At 40.2% G+C, this 25067-nt stretch overlaps 2 protein-coding genes and 1 long non-coding RNA gene across 3 annotated transcripts; 1 reads left to right on the top strand and 2 right to left on the bottom strand.

Moving 5' to 3' along the window:
• The first annotated feature begins 517 nt into the window (after positions 1-517).
• Positions 518-3718, top strand: si:ch211-105f12.2 (RIMS-binding protein 2-like). The gene is made up of 5 exons (XM_046296407.1): positions 518-1682; positions 2157-2313; positions 2531-2634; positions 2807-2878; positions 2979-3718. Exons 1-5 carry the CDS (start codon positions 1446-1448, stop codon positions 3042-3044), a joined length of 636 nt encoding a protein of 211 aa, XP_046152363.1. The 5' UTR covers positions 518-1445; the 3' UTR covers positions 3045-3718.
• A 173-nt stretch (positions 3719-3891) lies between these two features.
• On the bottom strand, positions 3892-4589 carry LOC123993927. The gene is made up of 2 exons (XR_006831534.1): positions 4525-4589; positions 3892-4307 (listed from the first exon to the last, which is right to left on the bottom strand). It is a non-coding gene; the product is annotated as an uncharacterized LOC123993927 (long non-coding RNA).
• An 8776-nt stretch (positions 4590-13365) lies between these two features.
• Positions 13366-24805, bottom strand: LOC123992754 (carbonic anhydrase 4-like). Its single transcript, XM_046294242.1, has 8 exons — positions 24613-24805; positions 23941-23985; positions 21799-21963; positions 21388-21533; positions 21149-21241; positions 20985-21051; positions 15324-15487; positions 13366-15057 (listed from the first exon to the last, which is right to left on the bottom strand). Exons 1-8 carry the CDS (start codon positions 24665-24667, stop codon positions 14878-14880), a joined length of 915 nt encoding a protein of 304 aa, XP_046150198.1. The 5' UTR covers positions 24668-24805; the 3' UTR covers positions 13366-14877.
• Between the last annotated feature and the right edge of the window lie 262 nt (positions 24806-25067).

The raw sequence follows: 25067 nt of genomic DNA, 5'->3' as shown, positions 1-25067 counted from the left end.
AGTGAGATGCAGCCTACTACAGTGAGATGCAGCCTACTACAGTGAGCTGCAGCCTACTACAGTGAGATGCAGCCATGCACAGCTGTGTTGCCAAACAAATGGAACATGGAAAACCATGCTGCTCATGAGTACAGCAACACCTTCTGATATGGAACAATACACTTCTGTTGATCAAATTCGACCTGCGTAATCAATTAAGGAATGTCAGCCTACCATAAATACATTTCCAATACTTACAGTTCCATTTATAACCAAGAAAACAAATACGCTACCAAGAAAATCCTTATTTCTATGATGAAACATGCCGATATGTTCTTGCATTGGAATTATATTGAATTCTGCTGCTGCTCTTCGCTGTCCTTCTCATTTTGGCTTTGTTTGGATACTTTGGTGAAGCCAGTTTCTGATATCCATCATGGCAGAGGCAGATTAGCTGGTGCGAGCGAACTAATAGGCTAAGGCTTATAACACAAATGCTTTTTACAGCTAGGCAGAGTTGTGTGAAGCAGCTTCAATGGTGAACTTGACGCCGGCCTTATAAATCAAAATAGAATATTACAGATGGAAGCGTATCATGTTATTCACTTAGCCTACCATGGATGAGAAGTGTTTTTTCCCACTTTTTATGAAAACCCATAGGATTCTGCAGAACCCCTGTGATTTTCCATAGCCCTTCTACACACACTGCAATGCGCTCTGTCCATTGTGCTGACACAGCACAGCAGAGATACAGATTTTGCAGCAACCTGTCACTCATCATTAGAATATTTTTGCTGTTTTTATATAGGGACATAAAACTAAAACTGAGGGGGCACAAGTTTCAACTGAGGGGGCTAAGCCCCCTTTTCCCCCCTCATGGAGCCAGACCCGCATACGTTCACTTTATAGTATCTCATTGACCACCCATTTGTAGCTGACTGAAAAAAATGATATCTGCATGTTCTCTTTTTAAAATTTGTATTTTATTTATTTAACTAGGCAAGTCAGTTAAGAACAAATTCTTATTTACAATGACGGCCTACACCAGCCAACCCCTAGTAGTGCTATACACTATCATCATTCATTTAAACTTCCCCCAACAATGCACATCTTTAGCGCATGCAAAGCTGAGCATTCTTCTCTTGCTACTACACTTCTACAGACAGACTGTGTCCCACAGGTAGAGAGGGTTGGGACGAGAATGTTATCCACTTTCCTCAAAGAGGATTACAGCCTCAGGCAGCTTAGCTTCATAAAGGGTGAGGGTAAGGAGAGCCCTGTTGTCTCCAGCAGCCATCTGTCTGCCCAGTGTAGAGCTGAGAGGTGTTGCTCTCATTGAAGTGAAGAGGGACTTCAGAAACTCTTGGAGGACAGTGGAAGTTGATAAAAATGCTTCTTTATTGTTAAAACCAACACATTCTGGCCCTTAACTGTCATCAGGGTTGCTCTCACTCACATAAGAGCTGATGGATGGGATGCTAGGAGTGGATGTGTTTCTTTACCCTGATGGACTGAGAATTGCTACACCAGAGGATATTAGGCAATGGGAGCTGGAGACCGCCAGCCAGGTGTCCAGCCAGGTGTCTCAGGAACCCCCCATCCGACTCTTTGTGGCTCTTTTCCCATACAACCCTGCTGCGATGTCCCCAAACCCTGAGACCGCTGCGGAGGAGCTCCCTTTTGTGCCAGGACAGATCATCAAGGTAATGTACTGAGTAGTTTATCTGTACTGTAGACTATCAGCCATTGTGTAATAAGTGTTTATAACAACCAATGATTGACAGTTTATAAACAATTTATAAACTCCTTTTTAAATACTCCTGTTTAATATACCTTAATGTAAAGAGTAACCTCCCATTTTAAAAGGGTAGATATGATAAAACCAAGTTTGAACATGGCTGGGTTAATATGAGGTAGTCAGATTATAAACAGTTATAGAGTATATTGGATTTTCTAGATGCTGGTGTTTCCTGTTTGTTCTCTGTTGATGCGTAGGCCTACATGATGTGCAAAAGTTGTGGTTTCCTCATTTCCTGTCATTGTTTGCAACTTGTTGATGTTGAACTGATAACTTTCCACTCATGTTCCTTTCTTTTACACATGCACAGTAGATCTGTATCATTACCAAACAAATCCCATGGAAACAAAATGGCTGACTTTGTCTCTGTCTCTGCCAGGTGTTTGGAGATAAAGACGATGATGGTTTCTACCACGGAGAGTCTGGTGGTCTGTCTGGTGTCGTGCCTAGTAACATGGTATCTGAGATCCCAGTGGATGATGACTACCTCAAGCATCAGCTCATGCAGCAGGGTTTCCTGCCTGTCGACCACACAGGTATCTCTTTCTTTTTTTCTCACTCTCGCTGAAATAATTTATATTAAAAATAATCTGAGATTTCTTAATGATGACAATTGAGATTTGGTGTGCGTCCCAAAGGCACCCTATTCCCTATATACTGTAGTGTACTACTTTTGACCAGGGCCCTGGTGCCATTTGGGATGCAGTCCTATGATCTAATCCTTCAACTCTTGACTTCTCTGTTTCCCATCAGATCCCAGTGAGGAGTCCAGCGTGCTGGATGACTTGGTCGTCCGCAGGATGGTGGCCATCTTTGAGTATGACCCTTGGGAAAGTTCCCCCAACATGGACAGCGACGTGAGTGTGGAACCTCCACATGGGTGTCCAAATTCACTTTAACTTTCTTAATTTGGTCTTTTGAATTTAGTGAACGCCAATTCCGAGGTAATCCCAGTTAGAGGGCCTTACTGTGCATATTACAGCAACACCAAATGAACAGTAACTTTTCCCCCCAATCATTTTATTGTAGGCTGAGCTCGCCTTTCGTGCAGGGGACATAATATATGTGTTTGGTGATATGGATGAAGATGGATTCTATTATGTGAGTGCTGGACTGCATTAAGTAGTCTTTGGGGAAATGAAACCTTGTTTTCCATTGGTTCTATATCTAAATGCTTTGCTAATGTCTAATCTCCATCCAGGGGGACCTTCATGGGCTGAGAGGTCTGGTGCCATCCAACTACCTGGAACCACTACCATGGGAATAGGATTACCAAGGAGCATCCGATACATGAGATTATGCCAAGAATCAGAATCAGATACAAATGAACAAAAACACTTTTTCAAGGATATCTGAAGGGATATCACTGTGTCAAAGATCAAGATTTTGTCATGTTTTTTCTTCTGCATAAATACATGTGACCACAGAAATCTCCTCAAAGATTTGTAATGATCATGGAATAGGGGTTTTATGAACCGTGTGCAGGCTATCACGCACAGTAACGCAGTAGACAGATTTGTCCAAATAAATCCTATGAACTACAAACCTTTTGTTGGACATTTTAAGGTGCAGTAAGATTGGCCAAAATAATGACATCATGGTTATCGTATTAAATAATGCTTTGTCAACAGCTAGGGTATTGTAGCCTTAAAAATATGATTTTTATTCTCACTTTGCTGATGGGGATGTATGTTGTAGTTATGCCTATATTTGCCTTACTACACCTTTCTGTTTAGGAAATATCCATGCACATTTTATAGTGAAGGCTGTGAGAAATCTTTCCTGTTAGAGATATTATTTTCTTCCTTAGTAATATGCACAATTGTTTTTTTTTAATTTTGGTAAATACCAACTGAGATTCTGATGGGAACATTGAGCACGTTGAATGAAGATATCTATGCAGAATTTAGCAGTACTATTAAACTGTTCATATTCTGAAAATCTGTTTCGTACACTTGTTCCTCATGTTAGTGGGTTTAGAATTATACAGTGCAGGATCTTCATCAAAACCAGATGCTGAACACTGAAACAATTGTAACTGTATCACTTTTACTATGAACTGCACTGTGATTGTTATACAAATATCTACAATAGTAGAATGACCATAAACCATGGAAAGCAAGAAAAACAATTTATTTATTTTCATTAGTACAATATTGCAATCAAATCTACTTTTATTTGAGGAACATGACTGAATAGTTCATGGGAACTTAACATTTATTCATAGGACTGTATTTCTAGTACAAAAATGTAATACAACTTAAAAATAGACCATGGTCTCCAAGCTTTTCAGAATCGTTCATTGATGATCAATGGAGTCCTTGTAGTATTTTCCTCCGTAGCCAACAGTACAGTCATCCATAAAGTAGGAAACACTACACTGTGCAGAGGAGTTTAGTAGTACTCTCTACTTTATGGATGACTGCACTGTACATCGGTATCTTCTCGTTGCTGTGGCAGCTTCGTGTTTGGTTCTGCTCAGAACCCCTCCTCAGTCCAATCCGTAGGGCAAATTCAAAACAGGAACTAACTAAATCGTCACAAAAACGTGATGTTTTTTTTGTAATACATTGCCGGTGTAACAAAATGATCTCATAATTTATAAAAGTGTACTAAAATCGTCTCAAACAGTAGAACCAATAAAATGTTACAATATATTACTGCCACCATACAGTAAACCTCTCATATGTTTTATACAAAATTAAATTCAATGAATACATCTCAGTCAGTATATCACACGGTCTTACCATCTTTCTCTCCTCTATCCCAGCAGAAACAGAAGTGTGAACTAACAGTGGTGTTCTTATTAAGCTTCGTAGTCACGTGGTGTAAACCACAGGAAGAGGTCTAACAGTCCCTCTACAGCGATCTCTCCTTCTGTCTCTGAGATACACCAACCAACCTACGCCCATACAGCCCACATAGACAGACATCTTCACTGATGACAGAATGTGTACCCCAAATGGCACTCTTTTTCCTTTACAGTGCACTACTTTTGACCAGGGCCCATCGAGCTCTGGAAAAAAGTAGTGCACTATATGAGGAATAGAAGAACAAATTATTATTTACAATTATGGGGAACAGTGCCTTGTTCAGGGGCAGAACAACAGATGTTTTACCTTGTCTGCTCAGGGATTCAATCCAGCAACTTTTCTGTTACTGGCCCAACAGTCTAACCACTAGGCTACCTACCGCCTAATTAAAAAATGTGCTACTTAGATATTGTGAAATTTATGCATATTCTATTGATCGCTTTCGAATCGATTTGACATATTGACGGGCTGTCCATGTTGACTATAACCGAGAGAAGAGATCAAAAGCTCAGGATGTGCTGAACCTTTGATGGGATTCACACCCCAAAAATGTTTTCGGCTTTTAATAGAATAGATCCACTATTAAATGAGTGTAGGACTAAAGAACACATATGTCTTATGAGGGTGTATCTCAGACATGGTTTAATTCATTGATCCATAACCTCTTTTTAAAAAAAGAGGAGGTGCAGATATCAGCTTTTCATTGCTTTAAAATATTTGATGGGATAGGTTACATTACTGCTTATTCTTTTGTCTTACATTTTCCATTTGAGTCATTTACTGTAGCAGATTCTCTTATCCTGAATGACTTACAGTAGGGAGTCTTCTAATGCATTCTGCCAACAGAGAAGAACACTAACACATAACTCTACCCCAGTTTACAGCAGCAGATAATGGGCTATATGTAATAGGCACAACTGAAACTTGTGAAATGACTTTTAAAAGAGATATGTCCTCTGTTGTCAAGACAACCTAAACCTCAGAGTCAAGTCAGGCGAGAGAGGAGGAAGTGGTGATGGGTGGAAACTGGGTGTGCAAACTGTGCAAGATATTTTTGTAAAATGTTTACAACAAACAGCGATGCGTTCCACGCCTACACTCTACCTTCTCTTTATTTAGTTAAAGATACTTAAAGACCTATCATTTCTCTCACATTTAATGATTTCACTACTAATATTTCCTCCCTACACAATATAACCTCCCTACACCATAATTACACTGTACCTGCCTATGTAACTACAATGAAATAATATAGGTATTATAGACAAATGGTAAGAATATGGTCCTTGAGTAGCTCTGGTCCAGGGTGTTACGTGCAGCTTTAGCCTCCTTGAAGAAGTCCTATAGCCACTGGTGACCCGTCATTCAGGGCAGGTAGGGCAGAGCCCCACCTGTTTGAGCTCAATATTTTTAGCAAAAATAAATAAATATGTGTTTTGCATACATAATACATAATACATGTCACATATCAGTTTGCAAACAATGTAAAAAAATATATATATCATTGAGTTAATAAAGCCGCATACAAACATGGTCTCTTTTTTGTTTTCTTGAGTAAGGCAGCTCCAAAATGCAGGTCTTTCAACCTAGCTCAGTGCTTTCTGTGGTGGTGGTAGTGGTGGTGGTGGGGCAAGCCAGCAGAAAATATGGAGCTTTGCGCCGTGATTGGTTCAGTGTTCTGTCACTCATGGGGACACTACGTCACCGCCAAGTCTAAGGGTAGAGCTAGAGAATTCTAGCTCCTTGGGTGCTGCCATAGAGTTACATTAGAAGTGCCCATCCAAGAAGGTTTAAGGTCATTGGCCACAGATAAAATTACGTTAAATAACATTATATGTACAGTAGCTTTGTTTGGACTGATCATGTCAACACCATACTTTCATCATGAATCAAGTCGACAATCTACTGGAAAATCATTTTAAATGCCTGTCATATGAAGATAAATAATGAAGAGGAATTATAGATAAAAGTGCTAATTTGCCTTTGGACATACACATTACACAACAAGTTTGAAATCGCAAATTCAACAATGAGTGGTTTGGAAGGAATCCGTGACAGTGGCTAACTGAAAGCATTGCAAAGCAATCACTAGCCTGCTATTCAGTGGAGTGGCTGTGTGGTCCCAAATCTGGGAATAAGGGGCTCTTTTCCAAGTTTAAAATGATAAACATTCAACATTGGGCATGCTGTGTCACGCCTTGAGCATAAAGAGCCTTTTTTATGTCTCTTTTTGGTTTGGTCAGTGTGTGATTTGGGTGGGCATTCTATGTTCTTTATTTCTATGATTTGTGTTTCTATGTGTAGGCCGAGTATGGTTCTCAATCAGGGACAGCTGTCTATTGTTGTCTCTGATTGGGAATCAATTCCCTCCTTTCAGTGTGAGTAGTTGACTTGTGTCAGTGGCACTTAGCCCTCGTAAGCTTCACGGTTGTTTATTTAGTTTGTTGTTTTGTTGGCGACATTTACAATAATAAAATAAAATGTATGCTCACCACGCTGCACCTTGGTCTCCTTCCAACGGCGTCCGTGACAGAACTACACAGGACCAAGCAGCGTGGTAAAGAGGACTCCTGGACATGGGAGGAGATCCTGGATGGAATGGGACCCTGGACGCAGGCCGGGGAGTATTGCTGTCCGAGGGAGGAGATGGAAGCAGCTAAGGCAGAGTGGCGGCGATATGAGGAGGCAAGTCAGCGAAGCAGGCACGAGAGGCAGCCCCCAAATTTTTTTTGAGAGGCACCGTGTTATGGGGTGATGCGCACAGTGTCTCGAGTGAGCATTCACAGGGTGGTGTGTTCTGTGCCAGCGTCCCGCATTTGCCGGGTGGAAGTGGGCATCCAGCCAGAACGGGTTGTGCCAGCTCTGCGCTCGAGACCGCCAGTGCGCCTTCACGGCCCAGTGTATCCGATGCCCGCCCCACGCACCAGGCCTCCTGTGTGTCTCTCCAGCCCGGTGAGTCCTGTGCCTGCTTCAAGGACCAAGCCTCCTGTGTGTTTCCCCAGCCTGGTGAGTCCTGTGCCTGCGCCCAGAACGAAACCTCCAGTGATGATCCATGGCAAGAAGCCTCCAGTGATGATCCATGACAAGAAGCCTCCAGTGATGATCCATGGCAAGAAGCCTCCAGTGATGATCCATGGCATGAAGCCTCCAGTGAGGAGTCATGGTATGAAGCCTTCAACGACGGCCTCCAGTCTGGAGCCTCCAGCGACGGCCTCCAGCGACGGCCTCCAGCGACGTCCTTCAGTCCAGAGCCTCCAGCAACGGTGCAAAGGAGTGCAAAGGAGCAAGATAAATAAATAAATACTGTATGGGGGTGAGGTAGGTAGATAGATGGGCTGTTTACAGATGGGCTATGTACAGGTGCAGTGATCTGTGAGATGCTCTGACAGCTGGTGCAGCTAGTGAGGGAGATATGAGTCTCCAACTTCAGAGATTTTTGCAGTTCGTTCCAGTCATTGGCAGCAGAGAACTTGAAGGGAAGACAACCAAAGGAGGAATTGGCTTTGGGGGTGACCAGTGAGATATACCTGCTGGAGCGCATGCTACGAGTGGGTGCTGCTATGGTGACAAATGAGCTGAGATAAGGTGGGGCTTTACCTAGCAGAGACTTCTACATAACCTGTAGCCAGTGGGTTTGGCGACGAGTATGAAGCGAGGGCCAACCAACAAGAGCGTACAGGTCGTAATGGTGGGTAGTGTATGGGGCTGTGGTGATAAAACGGATGGCACTGTGATAGACTGCATTGCGTTGAGTAGAGTGTCGGAGGCTATTTTATAGATGACATCACCGATGTTGAGGATCAGGGTGGTTAGTTTTACGAGGGTATGTTTGGCAGCATGAGTGAAGGATGCTTTGTTGCGATATAGGAAGCCAATTCTAGTTTTAATTTTGGATTTGAGATGCTTAATGTAAGTCTGGAAGGAGAGTTTACAGTCTAACCAGACACCTAGGTATTTGTAGTTGTAGAGAGTTGTATGGCATTGAAGCTTGTCTGGATGTTAGTTAACACAGTGTCCAAAGAGGGGCCAGAAGTATACAGAATGGTGTCATCTGCGTAGAGCTGTACCAGAGAATCACCGGCAGCAAGAGCAACATCATTTATGTATACAGAGAAGTGAGTCGGCCCGAGAATTGAACCCTGTGGCACCCCCATAGAGACTGCCAGAGATCCGGACAACAGGCCTTCCGATATGACACACTGAACTCTATCAGAGGAGTAGTTGATGAACCAGGTGAGGCAATCATTTGAGAAACCAAGGCTGTCAAGTCTGCCAATAAGAATGTGGTGATTGACAGAGTCGAAAGCCTTGGCCAGGTCGATGAATACGGCTGCACAGTAATGTCTCTTATCGATGGCGGTTATGATGTCGTTTAGGACCTTGAGCGTGGCTGAGGTGCACCCATGACCAGCTCTGAAACCAGATTGCATAGCAGAGAAGGTACGGTGGGATTCGAAATGGTCGGTAATCTGTTTGTTAACTTGGCTTTCGAAGACCTTAGATAGACAGGGTAGGATAGATATAGGTCTGTAGCAGTTTGGGTCTCGAGTGTCCCCCCCTTTGAAGAGGGGGATAACCGCGGCAGCTTTCCAATCTTTGGGAATCTCAGACAACACGAAAGAGAGGTTGAACAGGCTAGTAATAGGTGTTGCACCAATTTCGACAGATCATTTTTGAAACAGAGGGTCCAGATTTTCTAGCCCTGCTGATTTGTAGGGGTCCAGATTTTGAAGCTCTTTCAGAACATCAGCTATCTGGATTTGGGTAAAGGAGAAATGGTGGGGGCTTTGGCGGGTTGCTGTGGAGGGTGCCGGGCAGTTGACCGGAGTAGGGGTAGCCAGGTGAAAAGCATGGCCAGCCGTAGAGAAATGCTTATTGAAATTCTCAATTATAGTGGATTTATTGGTGGTGACAGTGTTTCCTAGCCTCAGAGCAGTGGGAAGCTGGGAGGAGATGCTCTTATTCTCCATGGACTTTACAGTGTCCCAGAACTTTTTTGAGTTAGTTCTACAGGATGCAAATTTATGTTTGAAAAAGCTAGCCTTAGCTTTCCTAACTGCCTGTGTATATGGTTCTCAATCAGGGACAGCTGTCTATCGTTGTCTCTGATTTGGAATCATACTTAGGTAGCCCTTTTCCCCTCCTTTCAGTGTGGGTAGTTGACTTGTGTTAGTGGCACTTAGCCCTCGTAAGCTTCACGGTTGTTTATTTGTTTCTTGTTTTGTTGGCGACATTTACAATAATAAAAGAAAATGGACACAAAATGGACACTCACCACGCTGCACCTTGGTCTCCTTCCAACGACATCCGTGACATGCTGTCAATTAAGATTTATGCCACACTCAAAACAACTGTTAACTTGGAACTGCGAGAACTTGACTTCACTGAGTTCAAGACAACTGTGAACTCGGGAATAAACGAGCTTCGACTGGGAAAAGAAGCTTTGAACAGTCAACCAACTCGGAATTGTAAATCCGGCCTCTTTCTAGAGCTACAACCTGAAGATCAATGACATCAACATGATTCAACCTTGTTTTTTTCTAAGTTCCCAGTTGTTTTGAAAGCACCATAAATCCAGGGAATTCCAGACTTTGATGACGAGTGTTGTTCGAGTGAGCACAGCACAACAAGGTAAGTCCAAAAATGTATTTTATGCTGCTGCATAAATGATGTAATATGCCAGGGAGATATTTATACTGTAGCTAAGAAAGTAATACTAGTGTTTGTTGTGTAGTGAGATGTTAGTAGCCCATGTGCCTCCCCCTAATTTTTTATCTATTTACCCCTCTTAATTCCACCTACTGTTCTGACTTGGTGGTGCACATAACAGCCTATAACCTGTTTTAGAGAAATGTAATCATTGAATATTTTTAAATGTTATTTAACCTTTATTTAATTTAACCAGGAAGGGCTCATTGAGATTAAAATCTCTTTTTCAAGACCGCCCTGGCCAAGATAGGCAGCACCAAGTCATTACAAAAAAATGACAGACATCATGAAAAACTACAAGTAATCTATTGAATTCACAGGAGTATAAAACAGCTAATTAAAATCATTGACAGGTCAGGGAATCAGCCTCAAAATCTTTCATCAGTGATTTAAAAACACCAATCGGGACAAGTTCTTCCAGTTTAAAAGTATTTTGTAAGGTGTTCCAAGACGATGGCGCAGAGAACTTAAAAGCCCTTTTACCAAATTCAGTTCGGACATTTGGAACACTTAGCAGGATAAAGTCCAGTGACCGAAGAGAGTACCCACCACATTTCTGAACAATAAAAATGCACAAATAAAAAGGTAGTAAACCCAAATTGGCTTTGTAAATAAAATTGACTGAGCCTACGAGTGACGAGAGAAGGTGTCAGGTTTTGACCTTAGTTCTTTTGTTATGTCTTTGTTTATAGGTATGGTCAAGGCGTGAGTTGGGTGGGTTGTCTATGTTCGTTTTTCTATGATTTGCTATTTCTGTGTTTGGCCTGGTATGGTTCTCAATCAGAGGCAGCTGTCAATCATTGTCCCTGAATGAGAACCATATTTAGGAAGCCTGTTTTCTGTTGTGTGTCTGCACCAGCCAGAACTGTTGTCGGTCGTTTCCCTTTGTTATTTTTGTTATTTCCGTGTTCATTCTAATAAATATGGACACATACCACATTGCACCTTGGTCCTCACCTTCTTCCACCAACAACGGCCGTTACAAGCGGAAGCATTCATATATAAAATATCCCCATAGTCTAGTAAAGGCATAAATATAGCTGATACTAGCCTCCTTCTGGCTTCAAAAGAAAATAGGCCTTATTCCTCAAATAAAATCCCAATTTCAGCTTCAATTTTTTTGTAAGTTGTTGAATATGCAATTTAAAAGAGAGGCCGTCATCAATTAAAATTCCAAGATATTTATATGAAGTTACAACCTCAATCTCCTTGCCCTGACAGGTAGTAATAGGTGAAAGGTTCAGAGGTCTATTTCTTGCAATGGAAAACACCATTAGTTTAGTTTTGTCAGTATTGAGGATAAGCTTCAATTGACACAAGGCATGTTGAACAGTATAAAAAGCAGTTTGCATGTTCTGGAAAGCTTTCGTAAGAGACGAGGCACAACAGTAATTTTAAGAGCTTCCAATGTCTGCTTATATGCCCCCTTTATTTATCCTGACTTGGTGTACTGTGAAAACACCATAAGAACAGCCGATGTTCTCAATTCTGTACATTTCAAGAGCGCAAAACAAATAGTTATATTGACTATGTAAGTCCTAGCTCGCTCATTAACGTCTTAATCTAAATTACAAATTGCCTCTCATCCGCTTGTTGTCCCCTTATGACATAGTTGGTGCATCTCAATTGTCATTAGAAGCCACATTTGTTTAAGCAAGTCAGCCATATCAGATATGTTTTTTTAAAAGGCAGTAAATGAGGCTGAATGAACTGTTTCGCTGCCAGACAAGGCTGCGCTGATAGCCAGGTGTAACTGTCATGTTTTGTCTTAGATTGTCTTGTCATTATGCTTTCCCTTCTGTTCGTTTCCCCCTGCTGGTCTTATTAGGTTCGTTCCCTTTTTCTATCCCTCTCTCTCCCCCTCCCTCTCTCTCCTCTCTCTATCGTTCCGTTCCTGCTCCCAGCTGTTCCTATTCCCCTAATCATCATTTAGTCTTCCCACACCTGTTCCTTATCTTTTCCCCTGATTAGAGTCCCTATTTCTTCCCTTGTTTTCCGTTCCTGTCCTGTCGGATCCTTATCTATTGTTCACCGTGCTGTGTCTATGTATTGCCCTGTCGTGTCGTGTTTCCCTCAGATGCTGCGTGGTGAGCAGGTGTCTGAGTCTGCTACGTTCAAGTGCCTTCCCGAGGCAACCTGCAGTTCTTGATCAAGTCTCCTGTCTGTTCTCGTCATTACGAGTAGTATTATGCCTTTTGTTTGTAAAGTAACTTTACTGGATTAAATACTCTGTTTTCGCCAAGTCGCTTTTGGGTCCTCATTCACCAGCATAACAGTAACAGTGGTAATGTATTAGGACTGCTGTTAGGACAGCTTTATGTTGGCCCTGACAGTTTGTGGGCACCGTTTGTCACCGTTATAGTGAAATTAATGCATTGTTTAGTGTTGTGTTGTGTAGTGGCTTTGCTGGCATGCATTCCATTTATTTTTTGCCCCACCAATATTTACATATGCTAAAATTGCCACTGCCTACAGCAATAGCCAAACATGATTGAGTAGGTGGTAGATTATTCCCCTGGTTCAACTCACTGCAGTGCTATTTATTTTTAACATGGGATTACTTAAGGTGAAATGGATAGTATAGCCTACCTGTATCTAAACAAGAAGTGCCCTAAATTGAATCAGTGGCTATTATCCACAGGTTGTTGACTAGGGATTGATTGAATTATCCCTGATTAGACTAGTATGGCATTGTTAGGTGTGGGGTGTCCTGACTAACCTGACCTGGCTATGGGAAATCTAAAGTCTACAGAGTGGAAGTTATATATTCAGTTAAAACACATGGTTATATGACCACAAGAGAAACGACCGACAACAGACCCCTTATGGAAACCGTTGAATCTGCCATTGCAGCCATTTCTATTGTATCAATAATCCGTGAAGTGTGTGGGGGGTCGACGACAACTGCTTTTGGGTGGAAATAAGAAAGTAGGAGTTGTACATCTTGCATTGCTTTGTGCAGTGTGGTGGTCAAAAAGGATGCAGAGAGGAATGGTTGGTGTGCTCTGATACCCATTACTGCCACTTGGTGGACTGTTGAAGAAATTACATAAGAATAAATCAAAATAGCCTTTTTTTCTTATTTTTATTGACCTTTCTTTAAACAGGCAAGCCAGTTAAAAACAAATTCTTATTTACAATGACGGCCAAACTCGGACAACGCTGGGCCAATTGGGCGCCGCCCTATGGGACTCCCAATCACAGCCGGATGTGATACAGCCTGGATTCAAACTAGGGACTGTAGTGACACCTCTTGCACTGAGATGCAGTGACTTAGACCACTGTGCCACTGTTCTTAGTTATAGTGTGAATAAAGTGAAGAAAAAACACTATGTTGTTATCTATATAGCTTTAACTGAATTGGTACACCTTATAGCTGGGACCGAGAGACTGAAAAACAGCTTCTATTTTTATTTTACCTTCATTTAACTAGGCAAGTCAGTTATGAAAAAAATCTTATTTTCAATGATGGCCTAGGAACAGTGGGTTAATTGCCTTGTTCAGGAGCAGAACGGCAAATTTTTAGCTTGTCAGCTCAGGGATTCAATCTTGCAACCTTCCGGTTGTTAGTCAATGCTCTTACCCCAAGGCCATCTGACTGTTGAACAGCCATCACTAGCACATTAGAGGCTGCTGCCTATAGGCATAGACTAGAAATCACTGGCCACTTTAATAATGGAGCACTAGTCACTTTAATAATATTTACATATCTGGCATTATTCTTCTCTTATGGATATGCTGTATTCTATACCATTCTACGGTATCTTAGCCACTTAATGTTTACATATCTGGCATTACTCATCTCATATGTATATACTTTTTCTATACTATTCTACAGTATCTCATTCACTTGATAATGTTTACATACTGTATTTTGCATTACTCATCTCTATACTATTCTACAGTCCATTCGCTTTGACATCCCTCTTCTATATGTATATAGTCTTAATTCCTACTTAGATTTGTGTGTATTGGGTATATGTTGTGTAATTTGTTAGATATGACTTTTTAGATATTACTGCACTGTCAGAGCTAGCAGCACAAGCATTTCGCTACACACACAATAACATCTGCTAATCATATGTATGTGACCAATACAATTTGATTTGATTTATATAAAAAATACATGGATGTGGTTTGTTACCGGACAATATAGATCAGAGTTCCAGTGCTTTGATACTGATTCTCACCAGTTGTGTTGCTGGTTCTGTGGAAAGCACAGGTCACATAATGACATTGACCGTTCAATAACAATAGGAAATTTATGAGGTTAACTAAATATTAACAATAATGATATGAAGAAGGTAATAAGAGGGTCAAAACAATGCTTGGATCAATGCCCTCTCAAGTATTATTTTACACATAAACAATAAAAATATAAAATGTCTTGGTGCATTATTTATGTTGTGTCCTTAAACACATTACCCCCTTGAATAAACTGTATCAACTATAATTTGGCAAGTAAAGTCAACTTGAAAGAGAACATCTGTATAGCAAAGCGAAATATAAGCATTTGAGATTTTGGCAATATCAGGCACTCTCTAATTCACTGATGCCCAAATCCAAAGATCCTGGTATTTAGTTGTGCAGTGGGAGTCCAATGGCTGATATCACAGAGGTGATGAGTAGCAGAGTGCTGACTAAGACAACTTGACTTCCAGAGCGATACACCTGGCGACCATTCAATAGCTGGACTGGGCGATAGGTTCCCACCATAGGCTTTCCATCAGCAAACTGAAGCTGAGAAAATGCAGCAAGCTGTAAGACACAAAGATGAAAACATGTTAGACCAGTGGCGTACCACAGTTTCGAATGGCCCCCAAAAGGTCTGAGATTGTTTTGGGGGGAAATGGCAAATTTCTTGCAATTCTACACAAATTGTTATGGGGCAGAGTTAACCATTTGCAATTTTACAGTTAATTTCCTGACAGCAGGTAATTGTATGATTGTACAGGTATAATGTCAAGTATAAAGGTGACATAGGTGAGGTCCAGTATAATGTCAAAGGTGAATCCGTAAAGCACCTGTTGCCTGCTGAGAGGAATGGTATTTTCGAACATTGTCCAGACGACAGATTCTACACAGGCGGGTGTGGTGAGAGAGCCATTGTAGCGGAAGTAGCTGGTCATATTACTCCGAGAGGGGATGAGCATGTCCAGGGACACTTCACTAAGGGTAGTGTTTGAGCCTAAAGTTGGACACAATAAATACAATGGAAAATAAATATACAGTTGCCAAGGATTCCAGCCACCCGACTTTCCCCACTGACTACCTGCTTTGTCTCCATGCTCATCCACAGGTCTACCACTCAGGCACACACACCTACACCAACACTCTTCTCATTCACACATACCCACATGTACACGCACTCATGCACCCACGCTCACACACTCACTACTGACGCCACACACATACAGATGTAGGATCTTAATTTGACCATTTGCACTTGGGGAGCACTTTATAATAACTGCACGTATTAAAACATTTATAATGGATTATTCAATATTTTATTCATCATTTACACCCACATTTGTAAAAGTTAGTAACCTATTTAATAATGATTCATAAGATCATTTGTAAGATGTTTAATATGCAGTAGGTCCTTATAAACCATTTACTAGTCACTAGTTAAGTATTTTTGCGTGGACTCATCTAAAGTCTGGGATATTTATACTTAATAAATACTTTATAAATGTTTTGATCAGGGGCTGGAACCGAAATAGTTCTTCAATGATTCTGTTCCGAGCAGAACCCCTATGTGTTTTGTTCCAGTGTTCTGACCAGAAAATAAAGTCCTAAAGCGGTTTGAACCCCAAAAAAGTAACAGTTGATATAGTTCCTTTTTGTTCATTTCTTAAACTGTGAAATCATTTGTGAAATTACATTTAGCTCGTTAAATTACTCCTCCAATTAGTGCCACATGAGCAGCTTGCTGTGGAACAGGTATTTTTATTTAACTAGGCAAATCAGTTAAGAACTAATTCTTATTTGCAATGATGGCCTATCCCAGCCAAACCCAGACAATCTATGGGTCTCTAAATCACAGCCAGATGTGATTCAGCCTGGATTCAAACCAGGGACTGTAGTGACACCTCTTACACGGAGATGCAGTGTCTTAGACCACTGCACCACTCGGGAGCCCAAGAGGTAAGAGTTGTTTACATGTTTGATTGGTCAGATAAGTGCAGGCGCAAGATCTGACTGAAATTTCACGGGTTGGGAGAGAGCGACATGCTGCTTGGCTTGAAACGCTGAGCATCATGACGTGAATTTGAACATGTTTAGGCTATACTAATATTCTAATTATACAGAATTACATACTAGACATTAGGAATATTTTTGGAACTAAAAAGAATGTTATTAACTCGTTCTCAAGATTTGAAAATAACAGTTCTGTAACACTAGAGATCCCTTTCGTTCCTGGTTCTGTTTCCGTTTCTCTTAACATTTTGTTATTTTTCGGTTTTCATTTCTGTTCTCTGAACCGGTTGCAACCCCTGGTTTTGAGTGACCGGTATCACTTCTCACAAAAGATGAAAATGCTCCTTAAGGTCTCAAAATAACCACTAGCACATATCAATGTCATGTTTTGTCATAGATTGTCATGTCTTGTCCCTGTGCTTCCTCTTCTATTCGTTTCCCCCTGCTGATCTTATTAGGTTCTTTCCCTCTCTCTATCCCTCTCTCTCTCTCTCTCTCTATCGTTCCGTTCCTGCTCCCAGCTGTTCCTCATTCTCCTAACTACCTCGTTTACTCTTTCACACCTGTCCCCTATTTTGCCCTCTGATTAAGTCCCTATTTCTCTCTCTGTTTCCGCTTCTGTCCTTGTCGGATCCTTGTTTGCTGTACTGTGTTCTTGTTCCGTCCTGTCGTGTTTTTGCCTTCATCAGATGCTGCGTGTGAGCAGGTGTCTCTATCAGCTACGGCCTGCGCCTACCCGAAGCGACCTGCAGTCTGTGGCCGCTTCTCCTGTTATTCCCCTCTACAGACTAGAGGATTCCTGTTATTCCCCTCTACAGACTAGAGGATTTCTGTTATTCCCCGTTTGGACATTTCCTGTTAAGAATTCAGGATTAGTCGTTTTTCTGTTAGGACTGGAATAAACTCTGTTTCTGTTAAGTCGCTTTTGGGTCCTCATTCACCTGCATAACAATCAATGGTTTAACAATAAGCACACAATACAGTGGTTGTTTAAGAGAATATACTTACAATTTTATTACAAAACAGTCACCCTGTTGTAATAGTGTTATGCTAGGTAAAATAATGTTTTTAGTCTAAACATGCTAATATATGAGTTTCTAGGCAGTGACTTTTATACCAAAGCCAAAGTGTGGATTGCAGCCAGTCACTTCTTCTTTGTTAAGCTTGTTAAACCCAGAACTAAGATATTGTGGAAATTGGTCAGCTGCGTGATTAAGGTCTTGGTTATTTTATACATCAGTGGTCCATACATGTTAGAAATTGGTCTCCACATTCGTAAAAGGAAACTCTCACATTTCCACTTTGAAATTTCAGACTTGATTTCCCCTTACAAAAAATGTATCAACCCCTACAAAATTGTCTATGAATTATAATCCATATATTTACATTTCCTGTTGCTGCAGGATTATTTTCCTACTGTAGTAGGCTGGCTCAAATTAATATCCTATATCTATACACTCACACACATCACAATGCACACACCACATAGCTGCCATAGTGATTACTATTAACGTTCACTGCTCCTTTATTGATTATTATGATTATTATTAAGATTGCAATTTATCCTGCTACTAGTCACTTTTACCCCATTTTCATGTTCATACCTATCCCAATCACTCCAGTACCCCTGCACATTGTATTAATGGTACTGGCCCTGATCTGTATATAACTGCATTCTCATGTTTCAATTTTTTTATTTTCTGGTATTTCACGTGTGTTTCTTCTCATCTACAGTGCATTCAGAAAGTATTCATACCTCTTGACTTATTCTCATGTGTTACGGATACAATTATTTATTTTTTTTACGCATCTACATCCATTACCTTTGGCAGCGATTACATCTGTGTCTTTCTGGGTAAGCCTCTAAGAGCTTTCCACAAATGGATTTTGCAACATTTTCAGGTCTTGCCATAGATTTTCAAGTAGATTTAAGTCAAAACTGTAATCCGGCCACTCAGGAACATTCACTGTCTTCTTGGTAAGAAACTCCAGTGTAGATTTGGCCTTGTGTTTAAGGTTATTGTCATGCTGAAAGATGAATTAATCTGGTGGAAAATAGACTGAACCAGATTTTCCTCAAGGATTTGCCTGTGCTTAGTTTCATTCCATTTCTTTCTTATCCAGAAAAACTCCCTAGTCCTTAACGACTTAAAGCATACGCATAACATGATGCAGCCATCACTATGCTTGAAAATATAAAGAGGGGTACACAGTAATGTGTTGTGTTGGATTTTCCCCAAACATAACATTTTGTATTCAGGGCAAAAAGCGAATTGCTTTGCCAAAATGTTTCCAGTATTACGTTAGTGCCTTTGTTGCAAACTGGATGCATGTTTTGGAATATTTTTTATTCTGTACAGGTTTCTTTCAATTCACTCAGTCCACAATAGTAACCTAATTGATAATCTATAATTGTGTTGATCCATTAAATGCTGTAACTGTTTTAAAGTCACCTGAGCGGTTTCCTTCCTCTCCGGCAAATGAGTTAGGAAGGACGGGTGTATCTTTGTAGTGACTGGGTGTATGGATACCCCATCCAAAGTGTAATTAAAAACTTCCCCATGCTCAACGGGATATTCAATGTCTGCTTTTTTTACCCATCTACCAATAGAGTTGAATCTGTGTTTGTAATTCACTGCTGGACTGAGAGACCTTACAATTATCTGTATGTATTAAGTATCACCAGCCACTTTAAACAATGTCACTTTATATAATGTTGACATACCCTACATTACTCATCTCATATGTATATACTGTACTCTATACCATCTACTGCATCTTCCCTATGCCGTTTGGCCATCACTCATTCATATATTTTTATGTACATATTCTTATTCATTCCTTTACACTTGTGTGTGTATAAGGTAGTTGTTGTGAAATTGTTAGGTTAGATTACTTGTTACATATTACTGCATGGTCGGAACTAGATCACAAGCATTTCGCTACACTTCCATTAACATCTACTAACCATGTGTATGTGACAAATCAAATTTGATTTGATGTAGTCATAAAACAATTACAGAGATGATGCAGTCATAAAAAGATAGTCATAAAAAAAATGTAAACACTATTATTGCACACAGAGTGAGTCCATGCAACTTATTATGTGACTTGTTAAGATAATTTTTACTCCTGAATTTATTTAGGCTTGCCTTAACAAAGGGGTTGAATAGTTGTTGACTCAAGATATTTAATCTTTTCATTTTTAATTAATTTGTACACATTTCTAAAAACATAATTTCACTTTGACAACAACATTTTCCCCCATTTTCGTGGTATCCAATTGATTGTTAGTCTTGTCTCATCGCTGAAACTCCTGTACGGACTCGGGAGAGGTGAAGGTCGAGAGCAGTGCGTCCTCCACAGCCCAGCCCAGCCACACCCGACCCGGCCCGAGTCACTTTCTGAAGGAACTGTATATTACCGTAGTTAACTCTTAAGGATTGGCCCCTTTTCAATTTTTGCCTAAAATGACATAGCCAAAACTAACTGTCTGTAGCTCAGGCCCTGAAGCAAGGATATGCATATTATTGGTACCATTTGAAAGTAAACACTTTGATGTTTGTGGAAATGTGAAAGGAATGTAGTAGAATATAACACAATAGATCTGGTAAAAGATAATACAAAGAAAAAACCAACTGTTCCTTTGTATTTTTTTGGTACAATCATTTTTTAGATGAGAAAGGCCATAATGTATTATTCCAGTCCAGGTGCAATTTAGATTTTGGCAACTAGACGGCATCAATGTATGTGCAACGTTTCAGACTGATCCAATGAACCATTGTATTTCTGTTCCAACTTTTGTATCAAGAATCCCCAAATGTGCCTAATTTGTTTATTAATAAGATTTAATAATAATAATAATAATAATATATGCCATTTAGCAGACGCTTTTATCCAAAGCGACTTACAGTCATGTGTGCATACATTCTACGTATGGGTGGTCCCGGGAATCGAACCCACTACCCTGGCGTTACAAGCGCCATGCTCTACCAACTGAGCTACAGAAGGACCAAACGGTGCACTCTCCTCAAACAATAGCATGGAATTATTCCACTGTAACAGCTACTGTAAATTGGACAGTGCAGTTAGATTAACAAGAATTTAAGCTTCCTGTCAATATCAGATATGGCTATGTCCTAGGACATTTTCTTGTTATTTACAACCTCATGCTAATCGCATAAGCCTATGTTAGCTCAACCATCCCGCAGGGAACAGACCAATCCTAAAGAAGTTACATATTTAACTGTACTATTTTACACCTGCTGTATCTTGTACATGAAGCAATTAAACTTTTGAAATCTTTGAAAAATGCAAGTTGTACTTTGGACTTTTGGCACTTATGCCAATGTGACTGGAAACTATGGGCACTTTCCCATAGGCCTATCCCTGTATGATCCTGATCCTGGAGTATTATCTACCTGGTTCCATCCCATAAAATAATACATAACAATGGCTGTTGTTTATGGGATTATACGACTTACTGGGATGTTTGATAGTGTTCAGAGCATTTACAATGGTGTCATATTTTTTGTTGGAGCTTCTTGATTCCTGAAAATATAAGATAAGTATCATCAATCAAATGTCCTAACAACCCAAATAAAAATATTACAGTTGTACATCTCATGGATAATCTCATAGTTAATACCTCATAAAAGAATCCAAGAACTCCAACCCCTGCAGTGTCTTTCAGAGCTTCAGCCAAAGAGTTGTATTCCTCTTTTATATTAACAATATGCAGCTGAGGACAAATAAATAAAATGTGAACACTCATAGTTATGTAAATGTGATCGCTGTGTAATTACTGTACACATGCTGTACCCAAATGACAGTAAAAACAATGCAATAAACACAAATCAAGAGCATGAACATTTTTGGTCATCAAACCTCCATGGGATATCGTTCTCCATCAATAGTGTGCTCTGATCCAGGGCCTCCATCCTTGCCCCAGTGCAGATGGAGCTGTACTGCCTTGTATGGCACCGCCAGATCTCCACCTTGAACCTTCGCTGTGGCAGGCAGGTCCACTTGAACTGCAGAGATATGAAAGCTTTAGTCCATGTAAGAGCAGATATGTGGAGTCCATGGACCTTGCATGTACTGTACTATTGTTTTGTTCAGTCTATGTTATGGAGCTTTGAGTTTATATAAAATCTGTGAAATATCAAGGCATTAAAAGGGTGAATAGGCCTTGCTATTCATGTTCAATACAACTACAATACACCATGCTGATATACTGTATCATTAGTAGGGGACATTGTACTGTAAATGTAATGCAGCATCTATATAGCAACTTACCAGTGTGACCATTGTTTGTGATGAAACCGTGGAAGGCCTCTTGGTACCCAGTGAATGTGAATGGTGTAAGGCGTCCGTCTGGTAGGGTTCTTCTCGTCACAATGTTAATTGGAGACTGGGCTCTTCCGTCACATGTCCCAGCAACCGTTGCCCAACCATCAGGTCCTTCTCAGCGAATATTGAGACAGAACATTAGTTATGTTTGATTTGGGGTGGCAGATAGCCTAGTGGTTAGAGTGTTGGATTAGTAACTGGAAGGTTGCAAAATCAAATCCCCACGCTGACAAGGTAAAAATCTTCTTTTTTTTTTGCCCCTGAACAAGGCAATTAACCCACTGTTCCTAGGCTGTCATTGAAAATAAGAATTTGTTCTTAACTGACTTGCCTAGTTAAATAAAAATGTTTAAAGATTCCCATGGGTATTTTAGCAAATATATGTGCAACAAGTGCTAAATTTCATGTTTTATAATTACACAAAATTGTAGTAGTTCCCATGCCTGATATTAGTGTACATTCCTTTTGTTGTTGTAAGTTCCCTTTTTTAATGTCTCACACTTCCTTCTCCTTCTGTATTCTCCCTCATAAACATTCCCTGCCCTCCCTTACCTCTTCCATTTCTACTGTATGTGGAAGAGGTTCAAGTAAAATTGTCCCATGAAAATCCTTGTCAATCCATTATGTTATATATTGAGTGTATATAGTCACTGACATTGTAATATTATGGTCTCCTACCAGTATATTGTGATTTGCATCTGTTGATTTGTGAATGCTATACATGCTAGCTAGTTAGCGGGGGTGTATGCTTCATAATTAACGACTCATGTGTAATCATAACAACATACAGGAACTCAAGTCCATTTGTTCACCTGACCTAGAATTCCTTACAATCAAGTGGCGACAATATTATCTCCCAAGAGAATTCTCGTTGATTGTCACAGCCGTGTATATCCCCCTCAAGCCGATACCACGACAGCCCTCAAGGAACTTCACTGGACTCTATGCAAACTGGAAACCATATATCCCGAGGCTGCATTTATTGTATCTGGGGATTTTAACAAAGCAAATTTGAGAACAAGTCTACCTAAATTCTACCAGCGTATTGATTGTAGCACTCGTGCGGGCAATTCACTGGATCACTGCTACTCTAACTTCCATGTCACCTAAAACCCTAAAACTTTTACGGATGCACAATTGAGAGCATCCTGTCTGGCTATATCACCGCCTGGTATGGCAACCGCACTGCCCACAACGGTAAGGCTCTCCAGAGGGTGGTGCGGTCTGCACAACACGTCACTGGGGGCAAACTACCTGCCCTCCAGGAAACCTATAGCACCCAATGTCGCAGGAAGGTCAAAAACATCATCAAGGACAACAACCACCCGAGCCACTGCCTGTTTACCCCGCTACCATGCACAAGGTGAGGTCAGTAGAGGTGCATCGAAGCTGGGACCGAGAGACTGAAAAAATGCTTCTATCTCAAGGCCATCAGACTGTTTAACCATCACTAACACAGAGAGGCCGCTGCCTACATACAGACTCAAAGTCATTGGCCACTTTAATAAATGGATCACTGGTCATTTTAATAATGACACTTTAACAATGTTTACATATCTTACATACTCATCTCATATGTATACACTGTATTTTATACCATCTATTGCATCTTGCCTATGCCGCTTGGTCATCGCTCATCCGTATATTTATATGTGCATATTCTTATTCCATCCCTTTAGATATGTGTGTATTAGTTGTTGTGGAATTGTTAGATTACGTGTTAGATATTACTGCACTGTTGGAACTAGAAGCACAATCATTTTGCTACTCTCGCATTAACATCTCATAACCATGTGTATGTGACCAATAACATTTGATTTGAATTGATTTGATTTGCGTTATTGTAGTTTTCTCTGCACATGTCGTCATTGGGCTAGCATGGCTATTCATGTCCCCTGTTGTTAATTTATACTTTACAGAAGAGTTGGTGCATAAGGGCAGGACAACATTTACTTGATGGATGTTTGTTTCTTTATCAGAAAATAAAGCATCATTAGACCAACCCTGATCCTCTGGACACCTGTTCGCTAATTAAAATACAACACAGAGGCAATCTATACTGTCACATATGTACTGTATATGTTTTACCTGTGCAGTTGCCACCGCATGTAACCTGGGACTGGTAGCACCAATCTAGAGAAGGGATTTAAGGACAAAGATGTGTGGCAAAGTTCACTGTTAAGGTTAACCTTTGTCACTCAGATACAGACAGTTATAAAGGAACACCCAATGTTATTGGCTTTTGGCAGATAGCATTAGAAAGGTTAACTTGCCACATATGATAGAAATGTATATTCAGAACATTTCATTCTCTGAGACAGTGATAGTTGAATTTCAAAATCTTGTATCTAATTCAGTAGTTTCATCACCACATAGTGGGGTAAGCATTGACAAAAACATTGGATATTTCCTTACAATAAGCAGGCAGTTGGGCTAATCAAGTCTCTATAATTGACCATTTATATTTCATACACACTGAACATTTTGCCTTCTGATTGATCCGCTACTGTGAGTTACATCAGTTCTTTGTTTTATTACATTTCAGCCAAAATTACTATTTATTAATGCATTTCTATTATATTTGTTGTGCAATTCCAAAGTACCAAGCGTTTACTGTAGTTTGTAATATATTTAGCTTTATAACTTAGCTAACTACATTTTCAGAGTAGCTTCCTAAACATTGTATACCCAATGCAAGAACACATCAAGTTTCAACCCATTTTAGTTACTAGGGTTGAATAAATAAATGAACACACTCACCTGCCCCTTGAATATTCACAATGGTGGCAAAGAAAAATGAAATAAGTAAATTCATTGTGATTCGTGTTTTTGGTTGGGTCAAACGGATTAAGTTATGTTCCAAATAATGTCAATAAGCAGAGCACCTAGTTCATAAAAGATCCAATAGAAAAGGCAACTCCTCCCACTAGGTTGTATCCATACCTGTTGATAAAATGTATTTACATAGGGCTGTTCCCTTATAATTTGTTATCTATACATTGTCGGGAATTCGTTAATAAATGGCATATACTCGAGTCAAGAGTGATTTAAAGACAGATATGAGTCAAAGCTATTGAATATATTTGTGAGATACTCCTCTATTTCCTCAGACCTACTCTGATTAGATAGTTGGCATATCATTTTATGATTTGAGATGTGGTGCACTCTCACACGATATATAAACAGTACTATGTTTGTTTCCTTGGAAGTTGTGG

Source organism: Oncorhynchus gorbuscha, linkage group LG13 (assembly GCF_021184085.1).
Source record: "Oncorhynchus gorbuscha isolate QuinsamMale2020 ecotype Even-year linkage group LG13, OgorEven_v1.0, whole genome shotgun sequence".
Classification (NCBI taxonomy): domain Eukaryota; kingdom Metazoa; phylum Chordata; class Actinopteri; order Salmoniformes; family Salmonidae; genus Oncorhynchus; species Oncorhynchus gorbuscha.
This window is presented reverse-complemented; position numbering and strand designations above follow the sequence as displayed.